Genomic DNA, 27,416 nt, shown 5'->3' with positions numbered 1-27,416 from the left:
CCCCTAGGCCTGTCCAAGCCATAACCATTCGGGGTTCATCCCTTATTTTTCCGGGCCACGCTGGTTTTCCCTCCCACTGATCTCCCGGAGTGGGGATGGGGGTTGGGTAGCCCGTTCTCTCCTGCACACCATAGCGTGCGCAGCCAGCACACTGCTAGGCTCAGGGCAGGCGGCTAAATACAGGCAAATGCATGAATTCCTGGTACCTCCACGGACCAGTAAGGGTATGCTGGTCCCCCCAAGAGTGGGCGGGCATGGGACACCCTCGCCACCCGGAGGCGCTCACCGACCTCGACCAACGAGGGCGTTGCGGGGAAGGGAAGTCTGGATGGCCCAGGGCCGTGGGGACCACGACGCGCCACCAGGGGCTCCGGTCCCCCTGCTGGAGGCCGGGGCTACCGCTCCCACGCTTCCGCAGAAGGCATTTCCTGAGAGCATGAATTCTATCCCCATCAGCAAAACTGTCGGGGAAAGTGGTGGAAAATGACGCCGGCGGAGGAAAAACGTCGGGAGTAAAGGAGCCCAAGCCCCGGGCCCAAACCCTCACGGAGGGGACTGTGGAGGTTAGAGAAGCCATGCGCAGCTCCCGCCGCGGCCAGAACCAGGGCTGGAAGCCTCGCGAGATCTTGGGGAGGGGGCTCGGGAATCTCGTTGCGTTGCCTAGCGACGGGCAGGACGCTCGCAGGCCCCCAAGCTAACCCCTGCTGTAGCCTTAAATCTCCTACCATGGGAGAAGGCGGCGGCCGAAGCTTTGGGACCACTAGGGAGCTGCAGAGGCTGAAGCAGCAGGCGATGGAGTACTACCGGGAGAACGACGTCCCGCACAGGCTGGAAGAGCTGCTCAACTCCACCTTCTACCTCCAGCCTGCCGACGTCTACGGGCACCTGGTAGGGACCTGGGACAAACACCCTCTTCCCTCCAGCCCCTCTCCCCCCGCCCCACGCTGCGGCAACGCCACGCGCCTGCGCCGTTGAGTCGCGCACGCGCGCCGCCGCCGCGGGCTCGGGGTCCGCGGTCTTGCCGGGAGGCGACGCCTGGGGGAGAAGCGGTACGGAAACGTGGGCGGGAGAAATCGAGAGAGAGAGAGAAAGTGGTGGACAGGCAGTGGTTAGAGGAAAGCGGGGTCTAAGGCGCTTATGGGGCCGAAGCGACAGCTTCCTCGCTGCCTCTGAGCGGGTCCGCCCGGGTGCAGTGCTTTTTAAACACAGACCTTAATACCGCGTAGCTCAGCTTACCAACCTCCAGCGGCCTCCGTTTGAACACGGATGAGCGCCTCAGCTTGGCCTCAGCCTGCCCTAGGGCCTCATGCCCAGCCCGTTCTCACTGCTCCCAAGTCTCCTTCCAACCTATGCTCGCCTTGCAGTGCGCACCTTTCTCACCCTGGATGCCCACCCCCACCCGACCAGCTGCCCCCCAAACTCCAAATTCACATCAGTCTTGCCCGTTTCGCCTGAACTAACTGTCCTCGCGTGTTCCTAAATCATTTCCTAAACGTAATGAGACCCTTCCTAGGCTTGCGAGCTTCGTGGAGAGCAGGGGCCTTTTCCTACCACCTACCTAGCGCCTGTGCTCAGCACCGGGTCAGGCACATACCTTAGCCTTAAGCAATGAGCAGTCGAAACAAACAAGCGTGTTCTCATTTCCAGATCCGTTAAGAACTAGCCAACAACGCCTTCCTCCTGGAAAGCAGTGTGGTTGGGATAGCCGAGTATGTACATGCAGAAAAGATGCACAGTGTGTTTACAAGGTTCAAAACCACACCTGGTTGTGGCAGTTGATATTGGGGGGAGGGGCGGTCCATGAATGTTTATTTCTCTTGGTCGTGTCCTAGAAGTAAAAGTTGTATGTTGGGGTGGGGTGGGGAGGGACATGCTGAGCTCCCAGTGCTCTGTGATTTATGTTACTTCACTTAAATCTTTAGGACCACTGGGAGGTAAAAAATTTCAGTTTTACAAATACGGAAACTTGGCCCGGTGAATTTAGGTGATTTTCCCAAGGGACACAGTGAATAACAGTGACAAATCGAACCAGGTCTCTGTTCCCAGTACCAAGGGATTGCATGGTACATAGTGGACACTCAGGCACTTATTTGTGGCACAAATGAATGAATGCGATTCTACATTCCATTCTCTTTGCACTCTCTCTTACTTGAGGAATTCTTGAAAGTTAACTAGCCTAACCTTTTCATTTCACAAAGACACCAAGACCTTGCCTCCCAGCTACCTAGTGCAAAAGTTAAGACTAGACACTTGGACTCGGGTTCCTTGATGTAATGTTCTTCCCAGTCTGCTAGGCAGCCAGGACTTTGGTTTGTACACTTCTCTGGGAGTTTATACCTTGGTTAGGGACCAAAACCACTGTTATGTAAAAGAACTGGAGTAATAGATAAGGTGATACATGATTGTGCTAGACTGAGAGACAGAACACTATATGTCAAAGGAATTCAGGGATAGGGAAGAACCTGTAGGCTGTAGCATCTGAGAAGGTTTTGGCTTGGACTTTGAAGGATGTTCAGGAATGACTGGCAAAAAGACAATGTCACTGCCTGAGTTTTAGCCATCTGTATTTTCATTTAGTTTCTCCCTCTATCAAGTCCAACTAAATCATGTTACCAGAGCAGCCTTCCTCACCTTAAATCTGATCATCATTCTTTTGCTCAGAAACCTCCTGTAGCTCCTTACTATTCCCTAAAGCCTGAAGTTCCTCACTTCCTCCCCTTGCCTTATCATACTCCCTCTACCCAAAGTATCTGCCCTTGACGACTCCTCTTTGTGTGCCCAGTGAAATACTACATATTCTCCAGTGTTAAGCTCAAATGCCATTTCTTCACTGCTTCTGTACATATTTGAGGAACTGAGATAATGAGGAAGATCCTTGGGGGCAATAGTAATACAATCTAGTCCCTTATAGTTTGATAAAGAGTTTGAGACCCGAAGTCAAGCAGATCTGATTTGATTCTTAGCCTTTCCACTTAGTAGCTGTAGTGAACTATGATATTGATGCTCCCCAATGAACCATACCACCATTGTGACTGCTCTTATGTAAATCTCTCCTACACCTTGGGACCTGGCCATATGACTTGCTTTGATCACAAGCCCCACGCCAAGCACAATGCAGACAAAAGCATGGTATAGTGCTGCCATATTGAGGTTTGTAGTATTGGAGTACTCCCTCCTGGTAACCAGTCATCATGTTGCCTGGAAGTCAATTACCCAACTGGAGAGAGAGATCAAGGTAGAGAGGCTCTGGCAGATGCAACAGCTACAGGAAATCCTGTGAGAAAGACATGCCCAGCCAGCCTCTAGGATGTTCTAACCATCCTGGCTGAGACGCCAAGACACATGAGTTAAGTCATCCTGGATACTCTGGACCCAGTCAAGTGTCCAGGTCATGGAGCCTGAATGGGAGACCCCAGGGAAGATCAGCCAAAAGAATTACCGCGTTGAGCCCAGGCCAGATTGTAGAATCATGAGTGAAAAAATGGCTTCAGCCACTAAGTTCTGGAGTCGTCTGTAACTAAGCAGTGAGTAATTCAGACATTGGTTACTTTACCTTATACAATTTTTCTGGAACTGTTTGCTCCTCTGTGGAACGGAAATGATATGATTTACCTGACAGGGTTGTTTTGAGAATTTTACGACATAATGTATACAAAGTTCCCAGGGATGTGTCTGACACATTAGTTTATACAAGATTTAATTTATGGAATCCTGAATATGCCAGGCACTGTTGTGAGTGATACAGTGATAAACAAGACACTCCTTCAAGGCATATACTAAATACTTAAAAAATGTTAGTTCCTCTCTCTTCCTAACATAATAGTGTACATTGTGGAGACTTGTTACTAGTTATTTCAAATTCACTATAAAACACAACACACAAGCTAGATGATATTTTTTCCTCTCCTGGTTCTAAATTCATTGAGACACTTACTCTGTAACATATGAACCATCATCCTTAAAATACATGATGGCTTGGGGTGCCTGGGTGGCTCAGTGGTTGAGACTCCGACTCTTGATTTCAGCTAGGGTCGTGATTTCAAAGTGCTGGGATAGAGTCCAGTCTGGGGGTTCTGCACTCAGCGGGGAGTCTGCTTCCCCTCTCCCTCTGGCCCTCCTCCTGCCCCCCCACACTCTCTCTAAAATAAATTATATATACATATATATAAATTATGTATTATACACACACACACACACACACACATATATATACACACAGGTACATCTATATATACGTATATGGTGGCTTGAAAATTGACTTTTGCTTTTTTTTTGCTACCTGTGGGTTGGGATGACCTGTTATGTCGGCTGAGGTCACTGAATTTTGAATGCAAAGATCAGAGGCCTGTTCGGCAGTGAATGCAGAGAAAGCCCAGTACAGTCTGTTGATGAGGACCAGGAGGGTGTCCCCTCACCTTCCCTTCCTCCTTCTCTCCCCTGCTCCTGCTCCTCCTCCGTGTAGAGACGCCATCTTGAATCTTTTTACTCGGGCTTTTTGAGTGGGCTTTCTGCTTCAGCTTCGTGCTCTTCTCCCTCTCTCTTAGAGCACTTCCAAATGGCTTCTGCCTTCCACATCAATGAAATGGCTTTCACCAAGGTTCCGACAACCTGCTTTGAACACATTCTGTGTGTGAACCGCTGGTGAGTGAGTAGAGCCTCTGCAGAAGCCTTCACCGTTAAAATAACAGATGCCTCATGGGGAGGAATAAAAACTGGCCCCCAGGAGGTTCCAGAGTTTGCCTCACAGCATTCTAGAGACGATCTGACTTCCAGATCTTGTGCAGCAGGATGGATTAGGACCTGCTAAAAAGTGACATGGGATCTCTAAGAAATGTATGGGAAAACATTCTCAGGTGTGTCATGTTTGATGGACACTTTGCTTCCAAATAGGCATCTTTTTGGAGAAGCTAAATCCTAATTTTCAAACAACTAATCTCCCCCATTGGGTAGCTCGAATCATCTAATTAAATCAGAGGTATTTGTTTCAAAGTAAATTAATATGGCTAAGACTCCAATCTTGAGCTATTTGTTTGTTTCTCCTCCCTTAAATTCATTTGTACTACAAATTTCACTCTGAGGCACCGTCTCCAGAACAAATTGGAAGGCAACATGGCAGATGGAAGATTATCTGCTTCAGGAACAGCCCGAGTTAGTGTGGGCCTCATACTCCTGATTTGTAAAAACAGGGAGCATAACCACATTCCTCATGTTTATTTTTCTTCCTAAAATGCTTTGAATTTGGAGGTAGACTTCATGTCCTTCTCCCTTTCGCCCATTGATCGAGAGCAGTTGACATGGATTCTGGACTCAGACTGCCTAGAGGCGAACCTCAGCTCAGCCAGCTATTGTGCAATCTTAGGCAAAGTATTTCATCTCTCTATACTCGCTTTCCTCATTTGTACGGTGGAGATTTTAAAAATACTGATCTCTATGGGGTTGTTCTATGACATAAATAATGTGGGTGATGCCCTTAAAACAGTGGCCAATACCATGATATAGTCTTTAAAAATAAAACCTACAATAACTGTATGTTATTGTATGTAAATATATGTAAATACATATAATATATGTAAATATGTATATGTAATTATAAATACATATAATATATGTAACTATATGTAAAAATAAAACATACAATAACTGTATGTTTTAGGTGCTTTATAGTTCTATATTTTCTTAGATACTATTCTGTAAAATGGAGACGTTTATTTGATTTCTAAAATTGTGGGATTATGTCATTTAAAACTGATTTTTGAATCAGTCCTTTTATAAGAATAAAAGACTTTTTTTTCCTTTTTTAAAAACTTTGTTCAGATGTTTCATTTTGCTTGTAAATAAATTCACGTTTTACAATCATTAAAAGAAATAAATGTACGTGAGTTTCTGCTGAGAGTTCGAAAGAGAACAGATCATTCCATATCCCGGAGACCCCGCATCAGGTTAATCCAAATCTCAGCACGTGAGGGCAGGGCAGTTCCCACAGAGTTGGTAGTTCAAACCTCACCCCCACCCCTGCCCCCACCCCTGCATGTGGAGGACACTGAGGGGAGAGGTCTAAAAGAAACTAGAGTAAATGTGAATGATCTTTTAAATATAAATTAGTCATGGTATTGTAATTTTTGTTTGTGTGTGTGTGTGTTGAAGGCAAACTGCTTTTCTAAACTTGCAAAGCCTCCCACCATATGCAGAGTCGTGGGGAAGAGTGTATTGGATGGATTGGGGCTTCCAACCCTCCAAGTGGAAATATTCTGCACCATTCAAAATTTCCCCAAGGTAGGACGCAGCTCAAATGTGTTCTTTATTGTGTCTTGGTTCCTTCGCATTTATTGTCTAAATTGTAGAAAATTAAGGTTTTGAAATTCCATGTTTGTGAAATAAATACATACAACTTGTAGGTCGTCATGCACATAAAGCATGAACCCTACAAGAAAGCATTATGGCTTTATTAGGTTTAAGTGCAGTATGGGTACAGACATGGCATGCTAGCCTGTAGATGATCCAAGATGGAGAAATGGGGCAAAAGTAGTTTTTAAAAAAATCCGACATCATTAATGTGATGAGTTCTGTAAATCTATAGGTATGTTTATAGATTCATATGTTTATATATAAATTTACATAGATTTATAGATATGTGGGCTGATCGACATAAAGGAAAATTTCATTTTCATAATTGTAATAATTCACTTGAATTGCTACATATTTGTTAGAAGTAAATTTGCTACTGTCTCTGGGAGGCAAATAATTATGATGAAGTCTGTATCCTTTTAGCTATTTATTGGAGAGGGAGTGATAAAAATGAAGTTCAATGTAAGATTTTTATAAGTGTATTTTAACAAGGTAATAATTTTAAATGTTCCCTGAAGTTGGGTTCCATACAGTTTCAACAGTTATAAAAATATCTCAAGGAAAATTACATATTCTCATTTTCCCTTTGAAACTGGTGATAAAATATCATGCACATTAAAAGCCGGATACATTCAATTTCTTCCTTTCTGGAAGAGGGAGGGAAGATGTAGAATTCGTTGATGTTATTTCCAGAGCATATGTTCAGTGGTGATCTCAACGCACTTTGAAGTCCTCGAGAATGTTCTGCCGGAGCTGGCAGACGCAGAGCAAGAAGCAAGGTCCGAGGCGGTCCGCATCGCGGTGCAGTGGGTCAACGAAACCATCACCGAGGAGCTTCAGGGCCTGACGCCCTCCGACCAGGCTGAGGTGGACCAGGTGCTCAGGTAGATCTTCCGCTTTCAAACGGAAGTGTCCAGTACAAAGAGTATCTCTTTTTTTTTTTTTTTTTTTTTTTTTTTAAATTTCACCCGCCAGTAAAACAGGTCTGTCATATCTAGAACGTATGGTCAGCAAGTTGAGTAAGAAGCCTATTCGAAAGCGGTGAAATGCTCTTTTCTAAAAACCTGGGTTTTTTTCCTGTGTGAGGGAACATCAGGCCTCTCAGCCTCTTTTCCATGTGTATTCAGTCAAAGTTTCAGTAGAAAGTTTCTCAGCAAGAGCACTGGTAAGAATCCAGATGGTGTCCTTTCTGGTCCCCTACCTCCTAGCCACCTTTGAAGGCTTCATACGCTTCCACCGAGTCCCAGTGGGTGACGCTTGTGGTCAGTCCTCCAGCCACAAACAAGTCCTTCATGCTCTGCCCACAGGTTGACTTTAACACGTGACAACCAAGGCAGTGGTCGCTAGGGCCGTGTCAGTGCAGTTCAATGCCCAGCCAAGGAAGGGTGAGCATCACTGTTCCTTTCGTGCAAGTCCAGTGCCACGAGCCTCTTGGCCCAACAGAGGTCAGCTGGATTCTGTCTCTCTCAAAGCTCCACCACTTGTTTAATTAAACAGAACATCCACAAAGCTGGAGCAGCTGAGGTCACAGAGGTTGCTGCCTGGGTTCTCCTCGAGGATGTGCATGGATTCCTGTGTCACATTTAGGTCTTTCGTCCATTTTGAGTTCATTTTTGTGTGTACCTTTTGGGACTTCTCAAGGATTTTTTTGGTTTGTTTTTGTTTTTGTTTTTAAACTATTCATTTTACGGTTTCTTCCCCACCAAAAAAAAGAAAAAAAAGAAAATGAATTCCTGTCCACTGTACTATACATTTCACTATCTACTCTTGACCCATTTTTCTTTTTGTGGTCGTTTATTCAAAGAGAAAAATCCAGTAGCCCTTAATCAAATAGCATATTCAAATTTTACTTTAAGTATATAAACAAATAGGCTCAAATAATTAAAAAAAAAAAAAAAAAAAAAAAACAAGCACCTAAAATTTTTAAGACTTTATTTCCAGGCCAAAATTAATTTCAGCTCTTGAACACGGTGTTTTAACAGCATCATTATTTTGGGGCCCTGGAAAGTGAAGCTGATTTGTCTTTAAGTAGCTAAAAAAAGCAGAGTTAATTGTTGACACAGGTTGAATGGAGGTCAGCACTCAAACTGACCAAAATTATGAGCAATATTCACTGTAAAGCCATATTTTCTTGGCATGAAGGACATTCTTTGGAAATAAAGCGCAAGAAGACAAAGAGAGGAGAGAACTGGAAAAGAGCCTGGAAGACACAAGAGTGTCCATCCCTTCTCCTGCACCACCACCACCGCCGCCTCCACCCCCAGCCAAAAAAAGGGGACAAAAGCAAGGTCAGTGTCTCATCTTGCAGAACCTTCGATAACTAGAGTGTGAGGAAGAAAGGCTGAAGCTCCTGTTGCCTTTCCAGTTAGAGTCTTTCTGCTGCAGACCTAGGGTGGCCTCCCCGCCCCAGGTACCATCCATGCTCAATGCCACTTCCTTGCTCGACGCTGCCATATGGGGCAGGCAAGGCTTTACCCCATTAAGCCCGCCCCTTTGTTTGAAAAGAAAAAATATTTCTTACCCAGAAGTGAGCACTTACCAAGCAAAGTACACTGCATAGTGGCAATGCTGGGGACAGGGAGAAGGAAAGTGGCACGGGGGACCTTTAACTGCCCCCAAATATCCATTAGCTCATTAAAAGCCACTCGATGTTTTAAGGATTAGTGATATCTTTTGATATGAATAACCAACATTTTCTCAATCCTATTAATAACGTATTAATAAAAGTTCTTGTGGGGCGCCTGGGTGGGTCAGTGGGTTAAGCATTTGCCTTCAGCTTAGGTCATGATCTCAGGGTCCTGGGATTGAACCCTGTCTCTTTGGCAGGGAGACGGCCTCTCCCTCTGCCCCTACCCCTAGCTCATGCTCATGCAATCTCTCATTCACTTTCTCTCTTGCAAATAAATTAAGTAAATAAATAAATATTACATAAATAAATATATAAATAAAAATTATATAAATAAATATAATAAATATTATAATAATAAAATAAATAAAATCTTTTTTTAAGTTTTCATTGGGAGCCTTTGCTATTTTAAAGCAAATAGTCCAAGTTGTCATGACCCTTTGTTCCACGCTTTCCAACATATGGTGAACTTGAGCCCCTCTAGTGTTCCGGAGCTGCTGCTCGTGTTGTAAATAGAGTTTTACATCTGTCCAACATGCTCCTTGAAGACATGAATCATGTCTCATTCAGTTTAGCCCCACCAGGGCCTAGCATGATGCCAAAGCACAAAGTAAACACCCAATAAATGTGGGTTCCCTGGGATAAGAAAGCACCAGAACCAGGAAGGGACCGAAGAGACTATGGAGACATGGTTTCTTATCTCCTGGACTCAGATGCTGAGGCCCAGAGAGGGAAGAGAGTCTCCCAAGGCAAAAGAATCATGTAAGACCAATCTCCGTGCACAGGGGGGGCCACTGCTAATTACCGGTAGAGATCTGCGGTGGGTGTTCCTGGGGCGGTTGCTGTTGACTGACAGAACTTGGAGCGCCAGAGAAGGGAAGAAGTCGGAGGGGACAGTAGTTCGCTAAACCTTTGCTGTGTGTTATGGGGTCACGTGCCTTACTCCACTTGTCTTACCCACCTGACCCAGGCCAGCAGCTGGGGACAGGCACCGGCCATTTACAAAGGATGGTGTGGCACTTGGGCAGGCTGGGCGGTGGCTGGGAGCAAATAAGAGTGAAAGGCCGGTGAGGCGGAGGGTGCACGGCTAGCTCTGGAAGCCAGTTCTATTACAATGGGACACCTGTTTGGGATTAGCCGGCAAGGTTACTAGTGAGATACACATCCACAAAGAGACGTGTTCAGCAGGAAGCTGGATACGCAGGAGCTCTGGTGGGTGTAGAAAACAAAGGATTGGGATTCAAAGACACTCCAGCTCTTCTTCCTTCACTTCCTTTTGGATATTAGGCAAGTCTTTTGGCCTCTCTAAGCCCTACTTTACTTCTAAGTGAATGTGGGATTGACAGTACCTGCCCTATACCATCGTCAAAGGAGTTCATATCGAATGTCTGAAAATTTCTCAGAGTGGCAAAATCTGCCACATGGCTACGGATGATTTGGACATTGGGGAGTCGTAAGTGAAGTCCCACAGAAACTTCTTGAGGGCTTGAGGTGGAGACCATGTTCTCCCCAGCCTCAGTGCCTCCACTTTCTTCACATCTGTAAGCAAAGCATTAAAAAATAAGAGTTTTATCGTAGTCAAACACCCTTGAAAGGAATCTTTTATCCCTGTTTTTCCCTCCAGGGAGGAACGATACTTTTACAGAGAAACCTATTGTGCCTCCAGAACCTGTTGAACCTATACTGAATGGTAGCATGGCCATAGGGGCTGTGTCACTCGCTGTGGCCAAAACCAGGGCCATCCTGGACAATAACCCCCTCTACTTAAATATTGCACTACTGAAGCAGTCAGGTCAGGTCAGTATCCGTTGTCTTCCATCACGAAGACCTGTGAGTATCTCAACACCTGTGAACCACATTTCTTGTTTCTCCTTGGTTTCCCCTCTTCCAGGAACAGCCCACAAAGCTCACCTTACCTTTGCCAATGGTGTCTCTGGTCAGCTGCGGGAAGTCATCGCCCGGGAAGCTGAATTTAATGAAAGAAGTGATGTGTATACCCCATCCTGGATTAACAGCTAAACAAGTACCTTCGATGATCTCACACTACTTTTTCCCTTTTCTGTTAAGATTTTATTTACTTATTTAGGGAGAGAGCATGAGCAGGAGGAGGGGAAGAGGGAGAGAGAGAATCTCAAGCAGACTCCTGGCTGAGCACAGAGCCCAGTGTGGCGCTTGATCCCAGAACCCTGAGTTCATGACTCAAGCTGAAATCAAGAGTCAGACGCCCAACTGACTGAGCCACCCAGGTTCCCCTCACACTACTTTTTCTAAAAAAAAAAAAAAAAAAAAAGGCTCTGTCATCGACAAGTCTTTCATGTAGGTCCCCAAGGCCTATGACAACAAGGGAGGGAGAATTAAATATAAAATGAAAAAAAAAATTTAGGCAATCAGAAGTGGAAAGAAAGCAAGACCTCAAATACAAGGGGCCCATTTAAGCCACCTTCAGTCTCTGGTTCCCTTCAGCACTGACTTGTGCCTGTGACTCACCAAGGAGCCCTGGGTGAGTAACTTGGCAGCCATAATGGGCTGGGAGGTTGTTACCTGGGGGAGTCAGGGCATCCTTATTTATTGGCCGAGGCACTGCAGCAGCAGCAGGAGGAAGCTGGCTCTTTCCGGGCAGTCAGATCTGTTCCAGAAGAGCTCCAGGGCCGGCCAGACTGCCTGGCATGCAAGAGAGGTTCAGTGCGTGCTTCTCGAATGGAGGACTCCTAAGTTGCATCTTTATACTTAGTGGTGTGCTAGTTTCTGTATTGTTCTTCACTGGCCTGAAGGAGCCCTTGTGCCTCTTTAAATCTCCATTAAATATTCTACCAGTTAGGGCATTAGAAAGAATTTACATTTAGGTACTGTAGTGGATGTTTTCAGGAAAAAGTACAGGAAGTTCCATCCTGTCAGGTAATACATGGAGTGGTATTTTTTACCTAAGCTAGTGAGAATCACTATTTTTTCAATCTCAAGATAATTTCTTCATGATAAAGAATTCTTTTTTAAAGAGAATAACTGTTACCTCACGATGTATCGATTGTGGAACACTAGGAATTCCTAGCTGGCTCACTGTCTGTCCGATCACGTTCAGATCCCAGCGCCAGGATCCTTCCTGCAGTTCAAATCTGTTGGGTTATTGGAGGACCGGCGTAGTTGGTATATGCCATCCTTTATTTGTCTTCGTGTGCAGATCCCACAATCATCAGGATATACATTCCTATTTTTTAAGTGACAGTGGCTTTATACCAGCTCAAACACTGTCATGGAGAATCCCTTGCTGACCTATAGGATGTGTATTTGCAAAAAGGGTTGGTCAGGAGACTATGAAAGAGAGTAAGTCTGACTTGATCCAGCCAACGGCACCTGTCAGTTCTGAACAGCGAAGAAAGCGTAACTGAGAAGAGCTTTCATTCATATCCAACCAAATAAAAATTGACGGCTGAAGATTAGCATTTAATCTTCTGATTTTGTAGATCACATCTAATCCACTAACTAGGATATCTTATTGGGGACCCTACAAATACTCAGTTAGAAATAGCTAGTGTGTGCCTTAAGTTTTTGTATTTGAAGTTTCTAGACTACAGTTGTGGAAGATCACAGTTATTATACTTACAGGGTGTGGAGATGCTTCTGGAAATTCAGAAACATATCAACAAAACAATTGAAATGGTAGGTAAAGAGAATCTATGGTATCTAATTGCTGATACTGACACCTCCCAGTATACAAATTTTACTTTATTATGAAATTAACTCAATATTGTTGTTATGGATATGTAAATGTATACATTGGGTTTTGGGCCCTGGATTTGGTTTCTAAAGGCATTTGACAATCTCATCAGCTGCCTCTGTGCTAAAATTATCCCTTAGGAATTGCAAGGAAAGGATTTGGCCCTTAGGATGTGCGAGGCAGTTTAGTATAATAGTTAAGGCCCAGACTTGGAGGTCTGCTTAGAATCCCAGTGTTGAGCAAATGTGAGTTTTTGGCCAGACAGCCCTTGACAGGGAGGCCACAGAGGCAGGGCGATGACGGGGAGCCATAGGTATGAGTCCCTGGTTGTGCCCGTGTTTGTCTTTTTCTCTGCTATATGTCTCCTGCCTCGCCCATCATGCTTCCCGAGTGTGGTGTTTTTACCAGGGATAGAAAGTTCAGCTGACTCCGTGGTGCAAAGAAGCAGGAGAACTGTCTTTGCATGTACTCTGGTGTGAGCCCTGATTGATTCTTGACAAGCATGCCCTAGTTTACAGAGCCAGGAAATGCTGGGTATTAAAATGCACCCTTTAAGGGCTGAATCCTTGCTCCAGAGCTCGGTCAACACCCCACATTGTGGGTATTGAAAATGACCAAATGTCCTTGGAAAGTATCTTTGCTTTTCATCTCAAATGATACTACGCAAACCAGATTCATCAGATTTAATGACCTTTGGCTGTTTCCAAAAGTCAAATCCACCCTGCAGCGGAAGTGTTTGTACCTTATTTATGTGTACATTATTTAGAACAATATTCAAAACAAACTAAAGGCAAATCGCACAGGGGTGTTGCTCCCTAAGGGCAAGGAGGGGATGTTGTAGGAGTGAATAATGCTTCATTTATATGAATAGAAATGCATTTATAGGAATGGAGTTGGAAAAGAAGGATGAGAAAAGGACCACATACCCGAGTCTGAGAAACAGTCTGGAGTTTTTCAAAATCGGGAGGGGCTGGTATGGGGTGTGTGTGTGTGGGTGTGTGTGGGTGTGTGTTGGGAGACTCACAGTGTGCCTGGTCAGGCCCCAGGACCTGAAGCTCTGCTTGCTGCCACAGAGTCTGAAAATGGCAAGTGATTTCTCTCTCTCTCCTATCTCATAGCCGCCACCTCCAAAAACAGAGACCAAAAAAGGGCATAACGGAAGCAAAAGAAGTCAAGTAAGTTTATGTATTTCTTAACCAGACTTCAGTATGACACGGTTCATCGCTAGAGCCCCTGCCCATGTTCCAGCCCCGGTCAACGGTGCTCCAGGCCCAGGGCTTACACACACACACAGAAACGACACAGCGATACTCCTCCAGGAGCGCCGAGCCCACAGCCCCCGAGCTGGAATGTCACTGGGCCCTACCCCTCTGGCCACAGGCTGCCGGGCCAGCGGTGGCTCTCTAACGGACGCCCCTGAGGGTGTGCGGAAGCATTTATGAATCCAATATAACAGAGTTGAAACTCGGTAGGTGACGTGTTGGGGAGAGTGAATCTGGCTAACCAGCTGAACGGCAGATAGAATGTTTTCGATTGTAATCTTATCCCTACCAAGTAAGAGAGAAACAAACAGAAGGCACAAGATGATAGCCCTCTCTTTCTTCGGGTCCCGAAAAGGCACCCAAGCCCCATTTCAGATGAACCATTACCAGACCTCCGATTTTGTCGGTAGCCTGACAAACAGTTCTTGTCCACAGTTCTTGAGGCCGGGGTGGCCTCAAGAGCCTCCGGAAGCCACCGCCACCTGATCCGGCCACGGCTTCAGTGGCTGTGGGCGCCCAGGAAGACACACCTCTCAGATGCCTGGACTTTAACAATAGAGTCGGGATAACCGGTCAGAATCCTGGAGACGGTGAAAAGTTAAATTCCTCCTCCGCACTGGGAGAGAGAAGAGAAATGTGTGAGGAAATACACGAGGAAGTGAAGTGCCTGGTCGGTAATCTGTAGGGACGAGCACAACACTCTCGCCCTAGACCCGGGGAGAGCCGGGGCGTGGGGACCAAGTGACCCAGCGTCCGCGCGCTGCGCCGCGCTCCAGCAGGCTGTCCTGGGTGTTCTGAGAAACGCGGGCCAGCATCAGCCCTTCCCATGGTCAGCTTTCCTGCTTCTTTTCTTCCTGTTAGAAACAGGTTAAATGGGAGATTCTAGAGAGCCAGCCGTACCAGTTAAGAGGCCTGAACTCTGGAGCTAATCTTCCTGGATTAAAATCTGTTCCAAGTTACTTACCTCTCTGTGAAATGGGACAGTAATTGTAGGTGCTTCAGGGGGTTGATGTGAGGAGTAAATGTGGTTATGTAAAGCGTTTGGAACAGTAGCGGGCATTTAATAAGCTCTCAAGAAGTGATGCTTACAGTTGAAGAGTCAAACAAAACTCGATTGATACACAGCAATTTCCCCACCTGTTTCATTGCTGAATAAAGGGTTCCTGTCCCTGCCGTTAAGAATGTCAGATGGCGCTTATAATTAACTCGTGCGATCAGCAGAGAAATGGGATATTTCTGCCTCGGTTCATGTTTGCCCTTGAGTCTGGCGCATGCGCACACACACACCCCCTTCAGAATCACCGTTATTCTGCTTCAAATGTGTGATAATTCCTAGTGGCAACTTAGAAGGAGGGCACGGCAGGGCTGACCTTGCATCAGAAGCACATGGCTGCCTTTCCCGGGGCTGCTTTCGGTCCCAAACCGCCTTCCACTGAAATCCATCCGTAGTGCTGCCTTATTTTAGCAGAAATCTATCTTTTCTCAAGTAAGACCTTTCCTGAAGGAGGGTTCCATGTTCACACTTACATTCTCCAAAAGGAACATGGAACACAGGAAAGAACAGGTTTGGAAGTGGGTGGAGGAGGACAGAGGGAAGGACCGGACAGGTACTCAGAAGCACAGCCTGGAGATTCGCCCACCTTGGGGTCGCGGCTCAGGTCAGCCCGTGTACCGCGGCAGGGTTGATCAGGACATTATACAGGCACATCTAAGACAGAAAAGTGTGTTCCCCGGTCAAGCCTGAAACCACGAGGGTAAGAAAATTACTCCAGACGCTTTGGGCAATCATATGCCTAAAGGTCGTGCAGAGATGGGTGATGCCCAGACATAAGACTGATGCGGACTCAGAAGACCACATGTTTAGAGAACTGTGTCTGGTTGTCAGTGGTGCCTAGTTTATAACCAGGAAGCTCCAAGAATCTTACCGGTCTGTATCTCTAAGCATCATTTGCCTTCGGTCTTTTAGCAGCCCATCACGGGCAAGATGTCGCATCTTGGCTGTTTGACCATTAATTACGACACCATAGAGCAACCGCTGGTCCTAATTCAAGGCATCTGTGCGAACCTGGGGCTGGACCTGGGGACAAACCTGCACCTAGCCATCAACTGTGCTGCCCATGAGCTGATGGATTATGTAAGTTTCTGCTCCGGAACACGTAACTTGTTGGGTCCCATTATTTTTAAATTAGGACTCAAAAGCAGCACATACCTGAATATTTTCCAAACAGATCCTATTGCTTTTATTAATATTGTGTGCAGCTTCCAAATATAAATGGAGTCGAGAAAGCTGACTTAGCTAATGACCAGAGAATAACATAACCATATAATTTTAGAAATTAACAGGAAATGTCAAAATAGCTACATATAGAAATTCTGTAACAAAAATTGCTAAAATGGGGTGCTCACATAGACCGTGAGAGCTATTGAAAAATAACAAACTGGTATGTTCTGTTGGGTTCACTCCCTTGGTTGGTAGATACGGAATTTGCCAGGCATAGAAAATGGATCCATTGTAGCTATCACTTGGTAAGCCGGTCTGGCCAGGTAGGTGGTTCTGAGTTTCTGCTGTGACTCCCTTTTTAAATGTAAAAATATTTCCAAGTTGTTGATATTTGTGGAGACTGTATTTTTATCTGGTTAAGCCCATCCACGGTGTTATCCACAGCCTGGGTTAGGAGGAGAGAGCTTTAGCGATGAAACTTCTCCGGAGACTGCACCCTGTGGGGACAATTATTTCAAAAAGAGGAAAACGGGTTCATTTTTAACAAGCTTTCATTTGACTTCCTCAGTGTAACAGAGCAGCAGTTAACCTTTGGACTTGGGAAGCCGGCATGTTAGGGAAACTGGTAAAAGTCGTCTGTCTGCCACATACAAGTTCCCTTCTTCAAAAACACAAATGCGGAGTCTGTGATGTATGCAGTGCCCTGCGTGTTGACATACATTTGTGGTGACTTGGTAATTAATGTCCCATTCAGGGGATATGGCTGAAGAGAATTCCGCTTTAATCTGTGACTCTTTTAACTTCAAAGGAAAACTTGAACAGCATATAAGAACTCTAAGTTTCAGCTGACTTCTAAGTCCTTTTAAGTTTTCTAAAGATACAAAGCGCAGGAAGCCTTGTTTAATGTAATTTCCTATTCTCCACATAATGATTGGTTCCTAGACATACTATTACAAAAAATAATTGCATGTTTTCATCAGCAATGTATACCGAGAACTATGAATATACCGACTGCTAGTGCTAGCTAGAATGGGTATTTTTTGCTTATATTCAGTGAAATGAATTAGCTTGATATCAGATAGTTCTTACAATGTTAATTCAACATCATTAGCATTTCTTTACTGACAAGATAGGCTTCTCAAGGTTTTGCGGTAAAGAAACTAAAAGTTCCGGCTGCCTTTTTAATCTGAGAAAAGTACAAAATCCTTGCAAGTCTGGATTTCTTTGGAACCTGCCTAGTTCCAATGCAATCCATCCCACTGGCAGCCATAGCAGGAAGGTGTCAGCAAACCAGTCATTCTGTCGCCTCCTGCCTCCTTCCTGGTGCCCGAATAACCCAGGGGCCATCCCTGAATACAGACTTGGGAATCAGTGCCAGGATTTGCAGAGACATGACACCGGTCCGTTAGCCCTGTTTACTTCTGTTCTTGATGACCTGGGGCTTCCCAGACTTCAGATGAATGGAGTTGAACTAGAACTCTTTCAGAACCGTATGGTTACTGACAGGGCGTGCTTGCTACCTGCGAAGGAGATGCCGTCACCTGGGTCATGGGACATTTCACAGTGGCTGTTCGTATCTCCAAAGCCTCGCCCTGCTTTCAAGTTTTAGGATATTCACGGTACAGGAGACCAGCTGTTTGTTTACTGTGAGTGGAAAGATGCTGGGTTCTGGTGAGTGGGAAGCTATGCACTGCTGTCCTGTTTTATAAATTCATGTCGTCGCCCATGGGCCCAAGCAGCCAGGTAGCTGGCACCACATGCCGAAACTAAGTAAGAAACTCTTCCCCTCCTGCTGCGTACCTGGTCTTTTGCATAGAAGGCTTCCGTCTGAAGTCCGTGGGAGGAGCACCATGGGGCATGAAGAGGAAGGGTGACGTGGTTTCCCCAGGCTAGTATGTAACAGATATTTAAAGTACACAGATGACTCATGAGACGATGGCCCCAAAAGGACGTTTACAATCTTTTATAGGCAATGAATAAGCGCAAATGGGAATGCCGCCTTTCCCCTTTGAGGAATCCCTCATTCCTCTTTATTTTGTGATTGTCCTTCCACCCGCCAGAGTAGAGGAAAGTATGAAGTGATGCTGGGAACATACAAAAACGCAGCGGAGATGGTGGACCTCTACGTGGATCTGATCAACAGGTTCCCTGCAATTATCGCCTTAATCGATCCTTTCAGGAAGGAGGTACCAGGGACCCACCTTGAACTGTATAACAACGGAGAGCAAAATCTCATTCTTTTGGCTCGGTGGCTGGAAATAGTGCAGTTTGGGGTGGGGCGGAGTCGCGCACTGAGCAAACACAGACCCGAAGCAGGGGGCCTGGGAGGGCGCCTGTGTGCAGAACAAGCGAGCTTTCCCAGGCACTTGGGGGTACCCATGTTTGCATGAGCAAGCCAGGGCTGGCCGCCGAGCCGCCAGCTCCTGCTGCAGCGAGCCGGTACCCTGGCCGGGCTAAGTGCTCCCGGAACTGGGCCCTCTGCTCAGCCCGTGTGGCATCCTTCCACTTCATACACGCAGAAAAGCTGCAAAGGTGTATTTTAAAAAGGTTTCAAGAGCGAGGTTTTCCTATCTATTCGAGCTCTGACATCCGGCGAGGGTTGTTCCTCTGCCAGAGGGGGCTGTCACTCTCCCTAACGCTCTGGATCTGCAAAACCTACATTCTTGATAGTATGAATTGGAGAGAACCATTAGATCAACTGAACAGACAGTGTCTGGGGGATCAGGCGTGGATTTAGATGTGGGGCATGAGGAGAGAGCTGCATCACGCTCAGGGTCCCCACACCTCCCTTGGCCATCACTCCTGTCACTGCCTGTGCCACAGCTCAGGGCTCAAGGAGCCGCCACCCAGCTCCTTAACCTGCTGGCGGCATCTTCAGACCTTGTTCCAGAGCTCTGGCCTCGTCTGGTTTACTGTGCTAAGATGGCCCATGTTTGGTCTGTTCTAATGGGATAGGTCAGAATCTGGTACAGTGGTCTGGGAGACTTGGTAGATCATCAGTTAAAACAGTATTTCATTTCATGTGATGGTCTTACCAACAAAAACAAGGGTGTTGAGAAGGGAGAGCCTAGAGCCTTCACAGGCTCATTTCCTTCTGTTTTCTGTTCACCAGAAATAACAGTGGCAGCTTCTGGGCAGCCAGTTGTGAGTAGCGTTACGGATAACACAGTGGGTAGGAACAGCTTGGGCTGGAAGAACTTCAGAATCAACGTGGAGCATTTAATGTGTATTAAACAATTTATCCAAAAGATCTTTAAGCTCAAATTTAATCACTTGATTCTGTTCCACGAAGCTGGTTAATTTGTGTGGCCATGGTTCAGGTACTACTCAGCCACAGAAACAACAGAAAACCATTTTGTGGGTCTCAGAAAGGTGTTTAACTCTGATGAGGGGCTCTAGGGTTCCTGTTGTTTTGTGATCATGCTTCATACATTTTAACGATCGATTCTTAAATATTTACCCAGGACTCTGAACAGTGGGACAGCGTCTGTAATGCTCTTGGTTCCAGGTGTTACATCCTTGCAGGAGCTGCATCCAAAAGCATTTCTAAACTTCTAGAGGGTGGGGACATCAGCACCCCCAAATCCAGTGGGCTGATCATCAGACATACCAACCAAACTACGATCTCTGACTTGGTGGAAATAACCAGTCTTCTTGACAGTGAGTAGAAGTATAGGTCTACAAGACTCATAAGGAACTTGTCTTGGTTACACAAGGAGCCAAAAAGGTACAGTTTGTCAGTTAATAAAAAGCATGGTGTAAATCTTGGCAGAAAAACAAATTTCCAGCCGTCCATCAGAGCTCTGGTGCTGGGAGACAATTTGCAGCTAGTGTACTAATCCACTTCCTGGTGGTCCCACAACAGCCCCCAGTCCAGGAGCCCCACCCCCGCCCCCCATTTTAGGCGTGACTGAGGACAGTACCTTCTCAGCTTCACACCACAGGACAGTGATCCCACTCGCCCACGCTGATGTTTTAAAAATTCCTCACAAGTTTCAAACTCTTTACCACCGTGAGGTCTGTGACCATGCTTGCCCTGCACCATTGGCTCACTACTCCTGATCCTTCACGTCTTTCCTTAAGGGAAACGTTTTCAGATATGTATGACTTTCCTGGTTTCCTTTCCCCGCCCCTACCTGGTTGCTCTCAACCTCTCTCGTAGCTTCTGATACTTTCTCTTTGTAGTATTGGCCACAATTACATGTACGGTGATTTAATGTCCAGTATCTGCCCATGAGACTGTGAAGTCCCATGAGCTCACAGGAGTCTTGTTCAGTGCCTGAAACATGGGTGGGTCTCAGGAGTTAGGCAGAAGGCTTGTCTAAGACCTAAAGCAGGGCTCAGAGCTGGACTAGCAGCCATGGGCCTGGGCTCGTGCCAGAGAATGGCATGGAATGCCTGTAGTGCCTTGTCCTGGAGATGGCCCAGACTAGGGCCCAGGCAGGGCTGTCTTGTAGGTAGTAGACGGGAGGTCGCAGCCCTAGCCTTTCCTCCAGGGCCGACCCACTCAGCAGGCATGCTGTCTTCCACTTCGGATCACTACCATGGCTCAGCCTCCAAAACACCAAACACTGTCTCCAGAGCAGGAACCTTGGCTTTGTAGACTTGGCAAACTTCAAGGGGTTCTGAGATCCTCAAATTTGGGTTAAGTACCATCCACACTGTTCTTCAAATACGTTTACATTCAGAAAGACAGATCCCTTTGAATAAAATTCTACACGATGAATTGTGAAATCCAGTAAGGCCTGTCAGCTCCCAAAATGATACCCTTGCACTTCCTCTCTATTTTGTCTCAAAGATGCACACTTTTCTACACGGAACATGGACAAAATGGAAATGTGTCTTACAGTTGGGGTCCCCTTTAGTGGTCCTAAAGATCTTACAATTTATGATATCTTTAATTAAATTTGGCATTCGTGTAGTATTTAGCATCTGAGTTACTGGAAAGAGATAAACAGATAAAACCAGGGTAATTAAAAAATACAAATGTTTAGGTCAGAATTCTCTGGTGGTCAAATCATTGACTCTTCACAGAAAAGTTGTAAATCTTGGCAATTTTTTCAATTTTGTTTCCAGAGGCTCATACATGTGTGTGTGCACATACACACACACACACACACACACACACACACACACGTGTGTGTTTATATACACATGTACAAGCTCATGTGCATACATATGTGTCTGTACATGTATGTGTGTGTATATATATGCCGTTATGCTCACTGTTCCTATGCCATCTAAACCTGAAAAGAATTCCTCTGCTCACAGGTAAGCAGCGCGTGGCCGTCTTCGGAAGCGCGGAAGGGGAGTCGTCTGATGACAGCCTGGTTGATCTGGCAAGTACTGAAAGCTGGTCAATTGCAGAACTGCCAAAACACTGCTTTTATCATGAATTGGTATTTCAGAGAAATGCAGTCTTTGGCGGAGACAGTCATGTAACCTTTTATGAAAGACTTGCTTCCTCCCAGACAGCTAGCTTTTGCAAAGAGCTAATCTTTGAACTTTTAAAAAGAAGAAAAATTGAAGTCCTGGGAAAATGATGAGACACTTGAGTGGCTGGGATGTGCACTTGCAGTGTAACTGCCTGAAAGGCAGCGAGAAAGACCAGACTGTTCTTAGACAAAATCAGCATGCTCCCATGCCTAGTAAAGCATCTAATGCGTAGTCACGCTGTTTACCTTTCCTGTCTCTGTTTGTATGCGGACCTCCTTATCTACATAAGGATCAAATACAAAGTTAGAAGAGAAAAACCAAAACCAGCACAGTGTCCGTGCCCTTTCTCCCTGTTTTTAGCAAAACGTGACTTCTCGCTTAAAATCAATTTTGTCCACCTCCCTGTCCCCCCTTAAGGCCATCGGACTCGGTGTCCGGTTTATCAAGTTGGGAGGTCTTTCTCGCGGCGAGCGGATAACTAAGTACAACCGCCTCTTCACTATAGAGGAAGAACTGCTCCAGAGTGGAACACTGGGTACGTGCTGCTTTCTTGCTTTGTTTTCACTTAGCCATGAATAAGAGAACAAAGATTGGAGACGGGGAATTGGAGGCCCTCGGCGGGAGGGCAGGGGAATCCAAAGACAGTTACTAAGCACTGACAAAACTAGGGTGGCAGTTGCAGCAATGTGCTTTGTTTTCTTAATGGATTATCTGTTTACCTGGATGTTTCAAACTCTTGCCCTTCCTCTTGATGAATAAGCTGCATGGTGCTTTTCAATAGAATTAATTGGAATCTCCAAGCCCACCTTTTATTATGGTCCACATTATAGCTAAGGTCTCTGCACAGCCCTGAAAAGTTAAAGGCAGGTGTTTTCCTGATGATTCTTGAAAACAACTGGTTTTACTTAAGATAAGCAGACCGCATGTTAAGTTTAATGTCATCCGTGGAAAAGGCTGTGGTCTTTTTTTTTTTTTTTTTTTTTAAGATTTTATCTATTTATATGGCAGAGAGAGATCACAAGTAGGCCAAGAGGCAGGCAGAGAGAGAGGAGGAAGCAGGCTCCCTGCTGAGCAGAGAGACCGATGCAGGGCTTGATCCCAGGACGCTGAGACCATGACCTGAGCTGAGCTGACAGCAGAGGCTTTAAGCCACTGAGCCACCCAGGCACCCCAAGGCTGTGATCTTGAGAGAAACGAACCAATCATTTGGGAAGTCAAACCTCTGCAAATTTGCTTGCATAGAAGGTACCTTGTGTACTGGGCTAATTGGAGAGAAACACCCCAAAGATGAATTTTTACCCTTCATGTTCCTGTGATGGCCAAAAGCAGGTGCATGGCACACAGAGATATTTAAAGAGACCAAGTTATTTCTTTGCAATTCTAAAAACATTTTGCATTTTAGGACAGAACAAATGAATCACTATGCTGGGGGAAAAGTATGTGTTTATTTAAGTAGTAGTGACAAAATACGAAATTTTCTTGGGTGCTATCCGTAAGATCTCATATATGATAAATGTATCAGGGTCTGGCCTCTAGAGCAAATCAGTTCTTGCATATGACAGCAAGGAATTAGTCCTATGCCTCAGGATATGCACTGAAGAAATAAAGAAGCCAAGAGAGACTATAATTAGGAATGTCATGTTTAACGTATGTTACAACCTCAAAATGCTTCCTAAGCTTCATAGAAAATAAAAATGTGATTGAGAGACTCTTTCTGAGTTAGGTAAGGGCAATCAAAGTTAGTGTTGTTCAGTGTGCTACACAGGCCTTGTTTTTTCCAATAGGTAAAATCATATTGTCCTACATATTACCAGGTTGTGGGTTTTTTTTTTTTTTTTTTTTTTTTATGTCATCCTGACTTGTGAAAGCCTTAAGTTCCTAAAGGACTCACTACATTTCTAGCCAGACTTCCCCACAAGAGAAAACAGCTACTTCCAGGCATCAGAAAGGATAGTGACCTGAGGCCCAGCCCCTCTCCCAGGGCCAGGGCCAACCCCTGGGCGTCCTGGCCTAGATGATCAGATCACAGGCATGCCTCATTTTATTGTACTCTGCTTTACTACACTTCTCAGATACTGCATTTGTACAGAATGAAGGTTTGTGGCAACCCTGGGTCAAGCAACTCCCTGGATGCCATTTTTCCAACAGCATTTGCTCACTCCACGTCTCTGTGGGGTCAGCAAACTATCTTTGTTATGATCTTTGCAGTGATTAATTCGCTGGGAGCTCAGATGATGGTGAGCATTTTTTAGCAATAAAAGATTTTTAATTAAGGTAGATACATTGGGTGTTTTTGTTTTTAGGCATAATGCTACTTCTTGCTCACCTCACAGACTATAGCACAGTGTGAACGGAAATTTTATACGCATAATTTATTTATTATATTTATATTATTTATCATTATTATATTATATAATATATATTACATATAACATATATATTTATTATATTATTTATACGCAAATTTATAGCATAATGCTACTTCTTGCACACCTCACAGACTACAGCACAGGTGAACAGAAATTTTATACGCATTGGGAAACCAAAAAATTCACGTGACTTGCTTTATTGCGGGGTCCAGAACCGTATCGCTGGGATCTCTGATGAGTGCCTGCGATGAAAATTTCCCTGTCATTGGCCTGTGGTCATACACCCTGTTGACAGTGGTCGATAAATGGGAAGGAGACCAAGAACTGGAGAGACAGATCTCCCCTCTGAGAGAAGGAGTAGGAAATCCTGTCAAAGCTCAGCTGTTAACTGAGCACTGTCACTGTCACTGTCCACATGGACCCGACTGGAACGAAGTCTGCAGTCGTCTGCTTGGGAACGCTTAGTTGGCGATGGTCTGTACTCACATAGTGGACTGGCCTCTCTTCTAGTTCCTCTGCTTCCTCTGCTCCTCTTCCACTAAGCCTCTGTCCAAAGTCCACTGCATACCGAATGTTCCAGAAGGGCACCAGGCAGACTGAGCAAGACGAGTGTATTGCACAGTTAACATCTGAGCAAAGTCAGGCCTAGTTCTGAATGGTCCTGGGACCTTTTCTCATGGTGAGGGGACACCTCTGGGCAGTTCTGGAGGCGGTCTCCTTTACCCACAGTACCAAGAACATCAAACTTGGCACCACTGGATTCAACACTAAACTTTATTGTTGTTGTTGTTAAATAGGTTTCAATGAAGAACACATATTTTTTCCCTTGAATGATGACACTGAGAAGGGGACCGAGGCACCCGAGGCTGTGGCTACCGTGGCTGGCGAGCCAGCCGAGCTCCCAGAGCCCATCTTCCCCACAGAACTGATGGAGGCATCGGCCAAAGCATGAGCGTCTCCTGGATGGGGCTGTGGACACCCCGCCTTTCGGCCACGCTGCTAGCATGAGACCCGCAGAGCCCACCTGTGTCTTCACATGGGCTTTGCTCTAAAACATCCGTAACCAGCGTGCTCTTTGATTGCTCTTGTGATTTCTGTTTGGTAACACTGGTACCTAGTATTTCTGCCCGAAATTACGCCTGTAAACTGTGTCTTCCAGACCTCGAATGTCCATGGGGAAGTTCCCTCCTGCCCACGTGGGGGGCCAAGACCTAGTAAAAGAGTCCAGCGCCTCTGCTGCTGAGCGGACATGGGGGGCAGCGACGTAGCCGTGCCCGGAGGCACAGGCGCATCTTGCCGCCTTCCTCAGGCAGGAAGAAATGTGCGAACTTCAGTCTTTCTAGCAGCCAAACAGCTGCGGCTTACTTCCTTGCCCTTCATCCCTCTTCCCTGACTCCCTCCTCTTTCTAAATTTTCATCTTTATTATATTACTTGTACGCTTGTGGGTGTCCTAAGATCCTTTTTAGAAAAAGCAGCAGTCTAAATGAATAAACCCATCCGTAAATGAACACCGATTCTGAAGGTAATAATGCTCAGTTACTTCCGCAACAGCATCTCACAGGAGACAAAGGACGTATCACGCAGGCTAAGGGCCTCCCTTGTAAGGCAGTATCGGGGCTATGGCAGAAAAGTACTGGAAATAAATTTATTCAAACACATACCTTATAGATATAATAATATCCTACTGCCTTGTATAATTTAGATTGTCTGTTTAAACTTACCATTTGCTTTCCTCCAAAATGATAAAAATTGTGATATACTGACCTGTGGGAGAGTTGGCTAAGTTGAGATTTCTGAGAACTTTTCCTCTTGATGAGCCCCCATAGGGCAATTTAATGGCCTCATGGTAACACCAGGGCCTTATGCTCAAAGCAGTGATTTAAAATGGGCTCAGTGGCACGTTCTCTCAGAGCCCGGGGCAGGAGGGCTGGTTGGTATCTAAGCTGGGAGAACCGTGCCTGTTTGTGGCTGCTACTGCCTGTCCTGGTGCTTAGCAACACACAGTGAGGTAAGAGAAACTGTAAGGAAATTCATTTTATTTATGGTTTTGGGGTTTTTTGTGTTTTTTGAGAGGGGGGAAGGGACAAAAGCAGCGGGAGAGTGAGGATCTCAAGCAGGCTCCGCACACAGCACGGAGCCAGACACCGGGCTTGATCTCACGACCCTGATATCATGACCGGACACCAAAATCAACAGCCGGATGCCTAACCTACTGAGCCACCTAGGCGCTCCTGGAAAATTCATTTAAAACAGGCAGAGCATGACTGGGTGTTTGCATAGCCTTTGCGCATATCCACACACACACGGAATAGGGGAGATTATCAGACAGTCTGCCCTGGAACCATAACACGAATTATCATGATTAAATGAATGGAACCAGCACAAAAATTTATAAACTAAGTTAATAACAAAATTAAATTAACCCAAGAGGTCATTTATTATCTCGACCAGGTCAGGACTTTCATTTCAATGTAGGGCACAGCCCGTCCACCTCTTCCTCACTCAAGGACTAGGGTCACCAATGGAGAGGGAACATTCTAATCTCTCAAAGTGAGAAACACAATTTCTACTTATATCTCTCTCCATATATATATGGTAATATGTCATCAGTATAAAACATGGATTATACACTTATGGAAATTATCTACAAAAAAAAAGTAAAAGAGACTAGGCAAACCCCATATAAATCAGTGACGATGGGACTGGGGAATGTTAGTTCCAGGAAGAAACTTCCAAACCGAGCCAATCTGTTACATAAAGGCTGCTTGATGATCCTTCTGAGGTCAGTGATGATGCTGGACAGCTGTCCTCTCTTCACAACATCCTGCCACATAAGCTGATGTTGTTCCACGATGAAAGCCCTTCAACACACACAGAGAAATCATCCCGGATTCTGTAATATGGACCCGCATTTACCTAACCTACAACCTAAAGGTGGTCTGGAAGGATGACAATCATCTGTCCCTGTAGGATTCCATTTCCAACATGCTGTTAACAAAGAAAGTGAGGAAAGAAGAGTTGCCGGTGAATGGCGGGAGCCATGACACCCATCTTTTTCACTCATTTATAATGTTTTTGAGGAAATAGCTAAGAACTTCCCCTGAAGACACGTGCGCTGGTCTTCCTGGGTTTTCCTGTCTCGGGCTGTTTGCTGACAATGGCACCCCAGTGGGCCAAACCCCAACACTGATATGAAAAGAAATACTGCAGGCAGAACAAGGGGAGGAAAATCCTACATCATATACCTTTCCACCAAGCTCATTTTCAGTGCTTTCTGACCACCACGAAGTAAGAAGGCAACTTGGAAAAGACAAGACTTTCAAAGACCAGGTACTGATTGGTGCCGGGCCCCGCAACACATCTCACCAAGCAATTACCGTCTTACCCTGGAATGGACAGTGTCTTCCTAAGGGTATCATCCTGCTGATGAGTGTGATGAAATAT

At 45.5% G+C, this 27,416-nt stretch overlaps 2 protein-coding genes across 5 annotated transcripts in view; one reads left to right on the top strand and one right to left on the bottom strand.

Annotated features, from left to right (window-relative positions):
* HSPA12A (heat shock protein family A (Hsp70) member 12A) overlaps positions 1 to 851 on the bottom strand; it is a 155,464-nt gene extending 154,613 nt beyond the window's left edge. For both annotated transcript variants that reach the window (XM_059173067.1, XM_059173068.1), the window contains exon 1: positions 726 to 851. In XM_059173067.1, coding sequence (XP_059029050.1) covers positions 726 to 728 — 3 coding nt within the window. In that variant the 5' untranslated portion in view covers positions 729 to 851. The remainder of the gene's footprint in view (positions 1 to 725) is intronic.
* On the top strand, positions 124 to 25,480 carry ENO4 (enolase 4). 3 transcript variants are annotated; one of them, XM_059173074.1, is made up of 14 exons: positions 124 to 888; positions 6,145 to 6,273; positions 7,039 to 7,229; positions 8,488 to 8,633; positions 10,596 to 10,768; positions 10,863 to 10,994; positions 12,572 to 12,625; positions 13,802 to 13,858; positions 15,912 to 16,079; positions 18,227 to 18,309; positions 19,675 to 19,826; positions 21,438 to 21,505; positions 22,020 to 22,137; positions 24,769 to 25,480. In XM_059173074.1, exons 1-14 carry the CDS (start codon positions 727 to 729, stop codon positions 24,921 to 24,923), a joined length of 1,788 nt encoding a protein of 595 aa, XP_059029057.1. In that variant the 5' UTR covers positions 124 to 726; the 3' UTR covers positions 24,924 to 25,480. The 3 variants fall into 3 exon arrangements, with proteins under 3 accessions (XP_059029057.1, XP_059029058.1, XP_059029056.1); XM_059173073.1 differs by having other exon boundaries at positions 482 to 888; positions 18,227 to 18,352; positions 19,631 to 19,826; XM_059173075.1 differs by lacking the exon at positions 18,227 to 18,309 and having other exon boundaries at positions 19,631 to 19,826.
* Positions 25,481 to 27,416: the final 1,936 nt, after the last annotated feature.

The sequence above is a fragment of the Mustela lutreola genome, chromosome 4 (genome assembly GCF_030435805.1).
Source record: "Mustela lutreola isolate mMusLut2 chromosome 4, mMusLut2.pri, whole genome shotgun sequence".
NCBI classification, from domain to species: domain Eukaryota; kingdom Metazoa; phylum Chordata; class Mammalia; order Carnivora; family Mustelidae; genus Mustela; species Mustela lutreola.
Note: the sequence above shows the minus strand (reverse complement) of the source record. Positions and strands in the feature narration are given on the sequence as shown.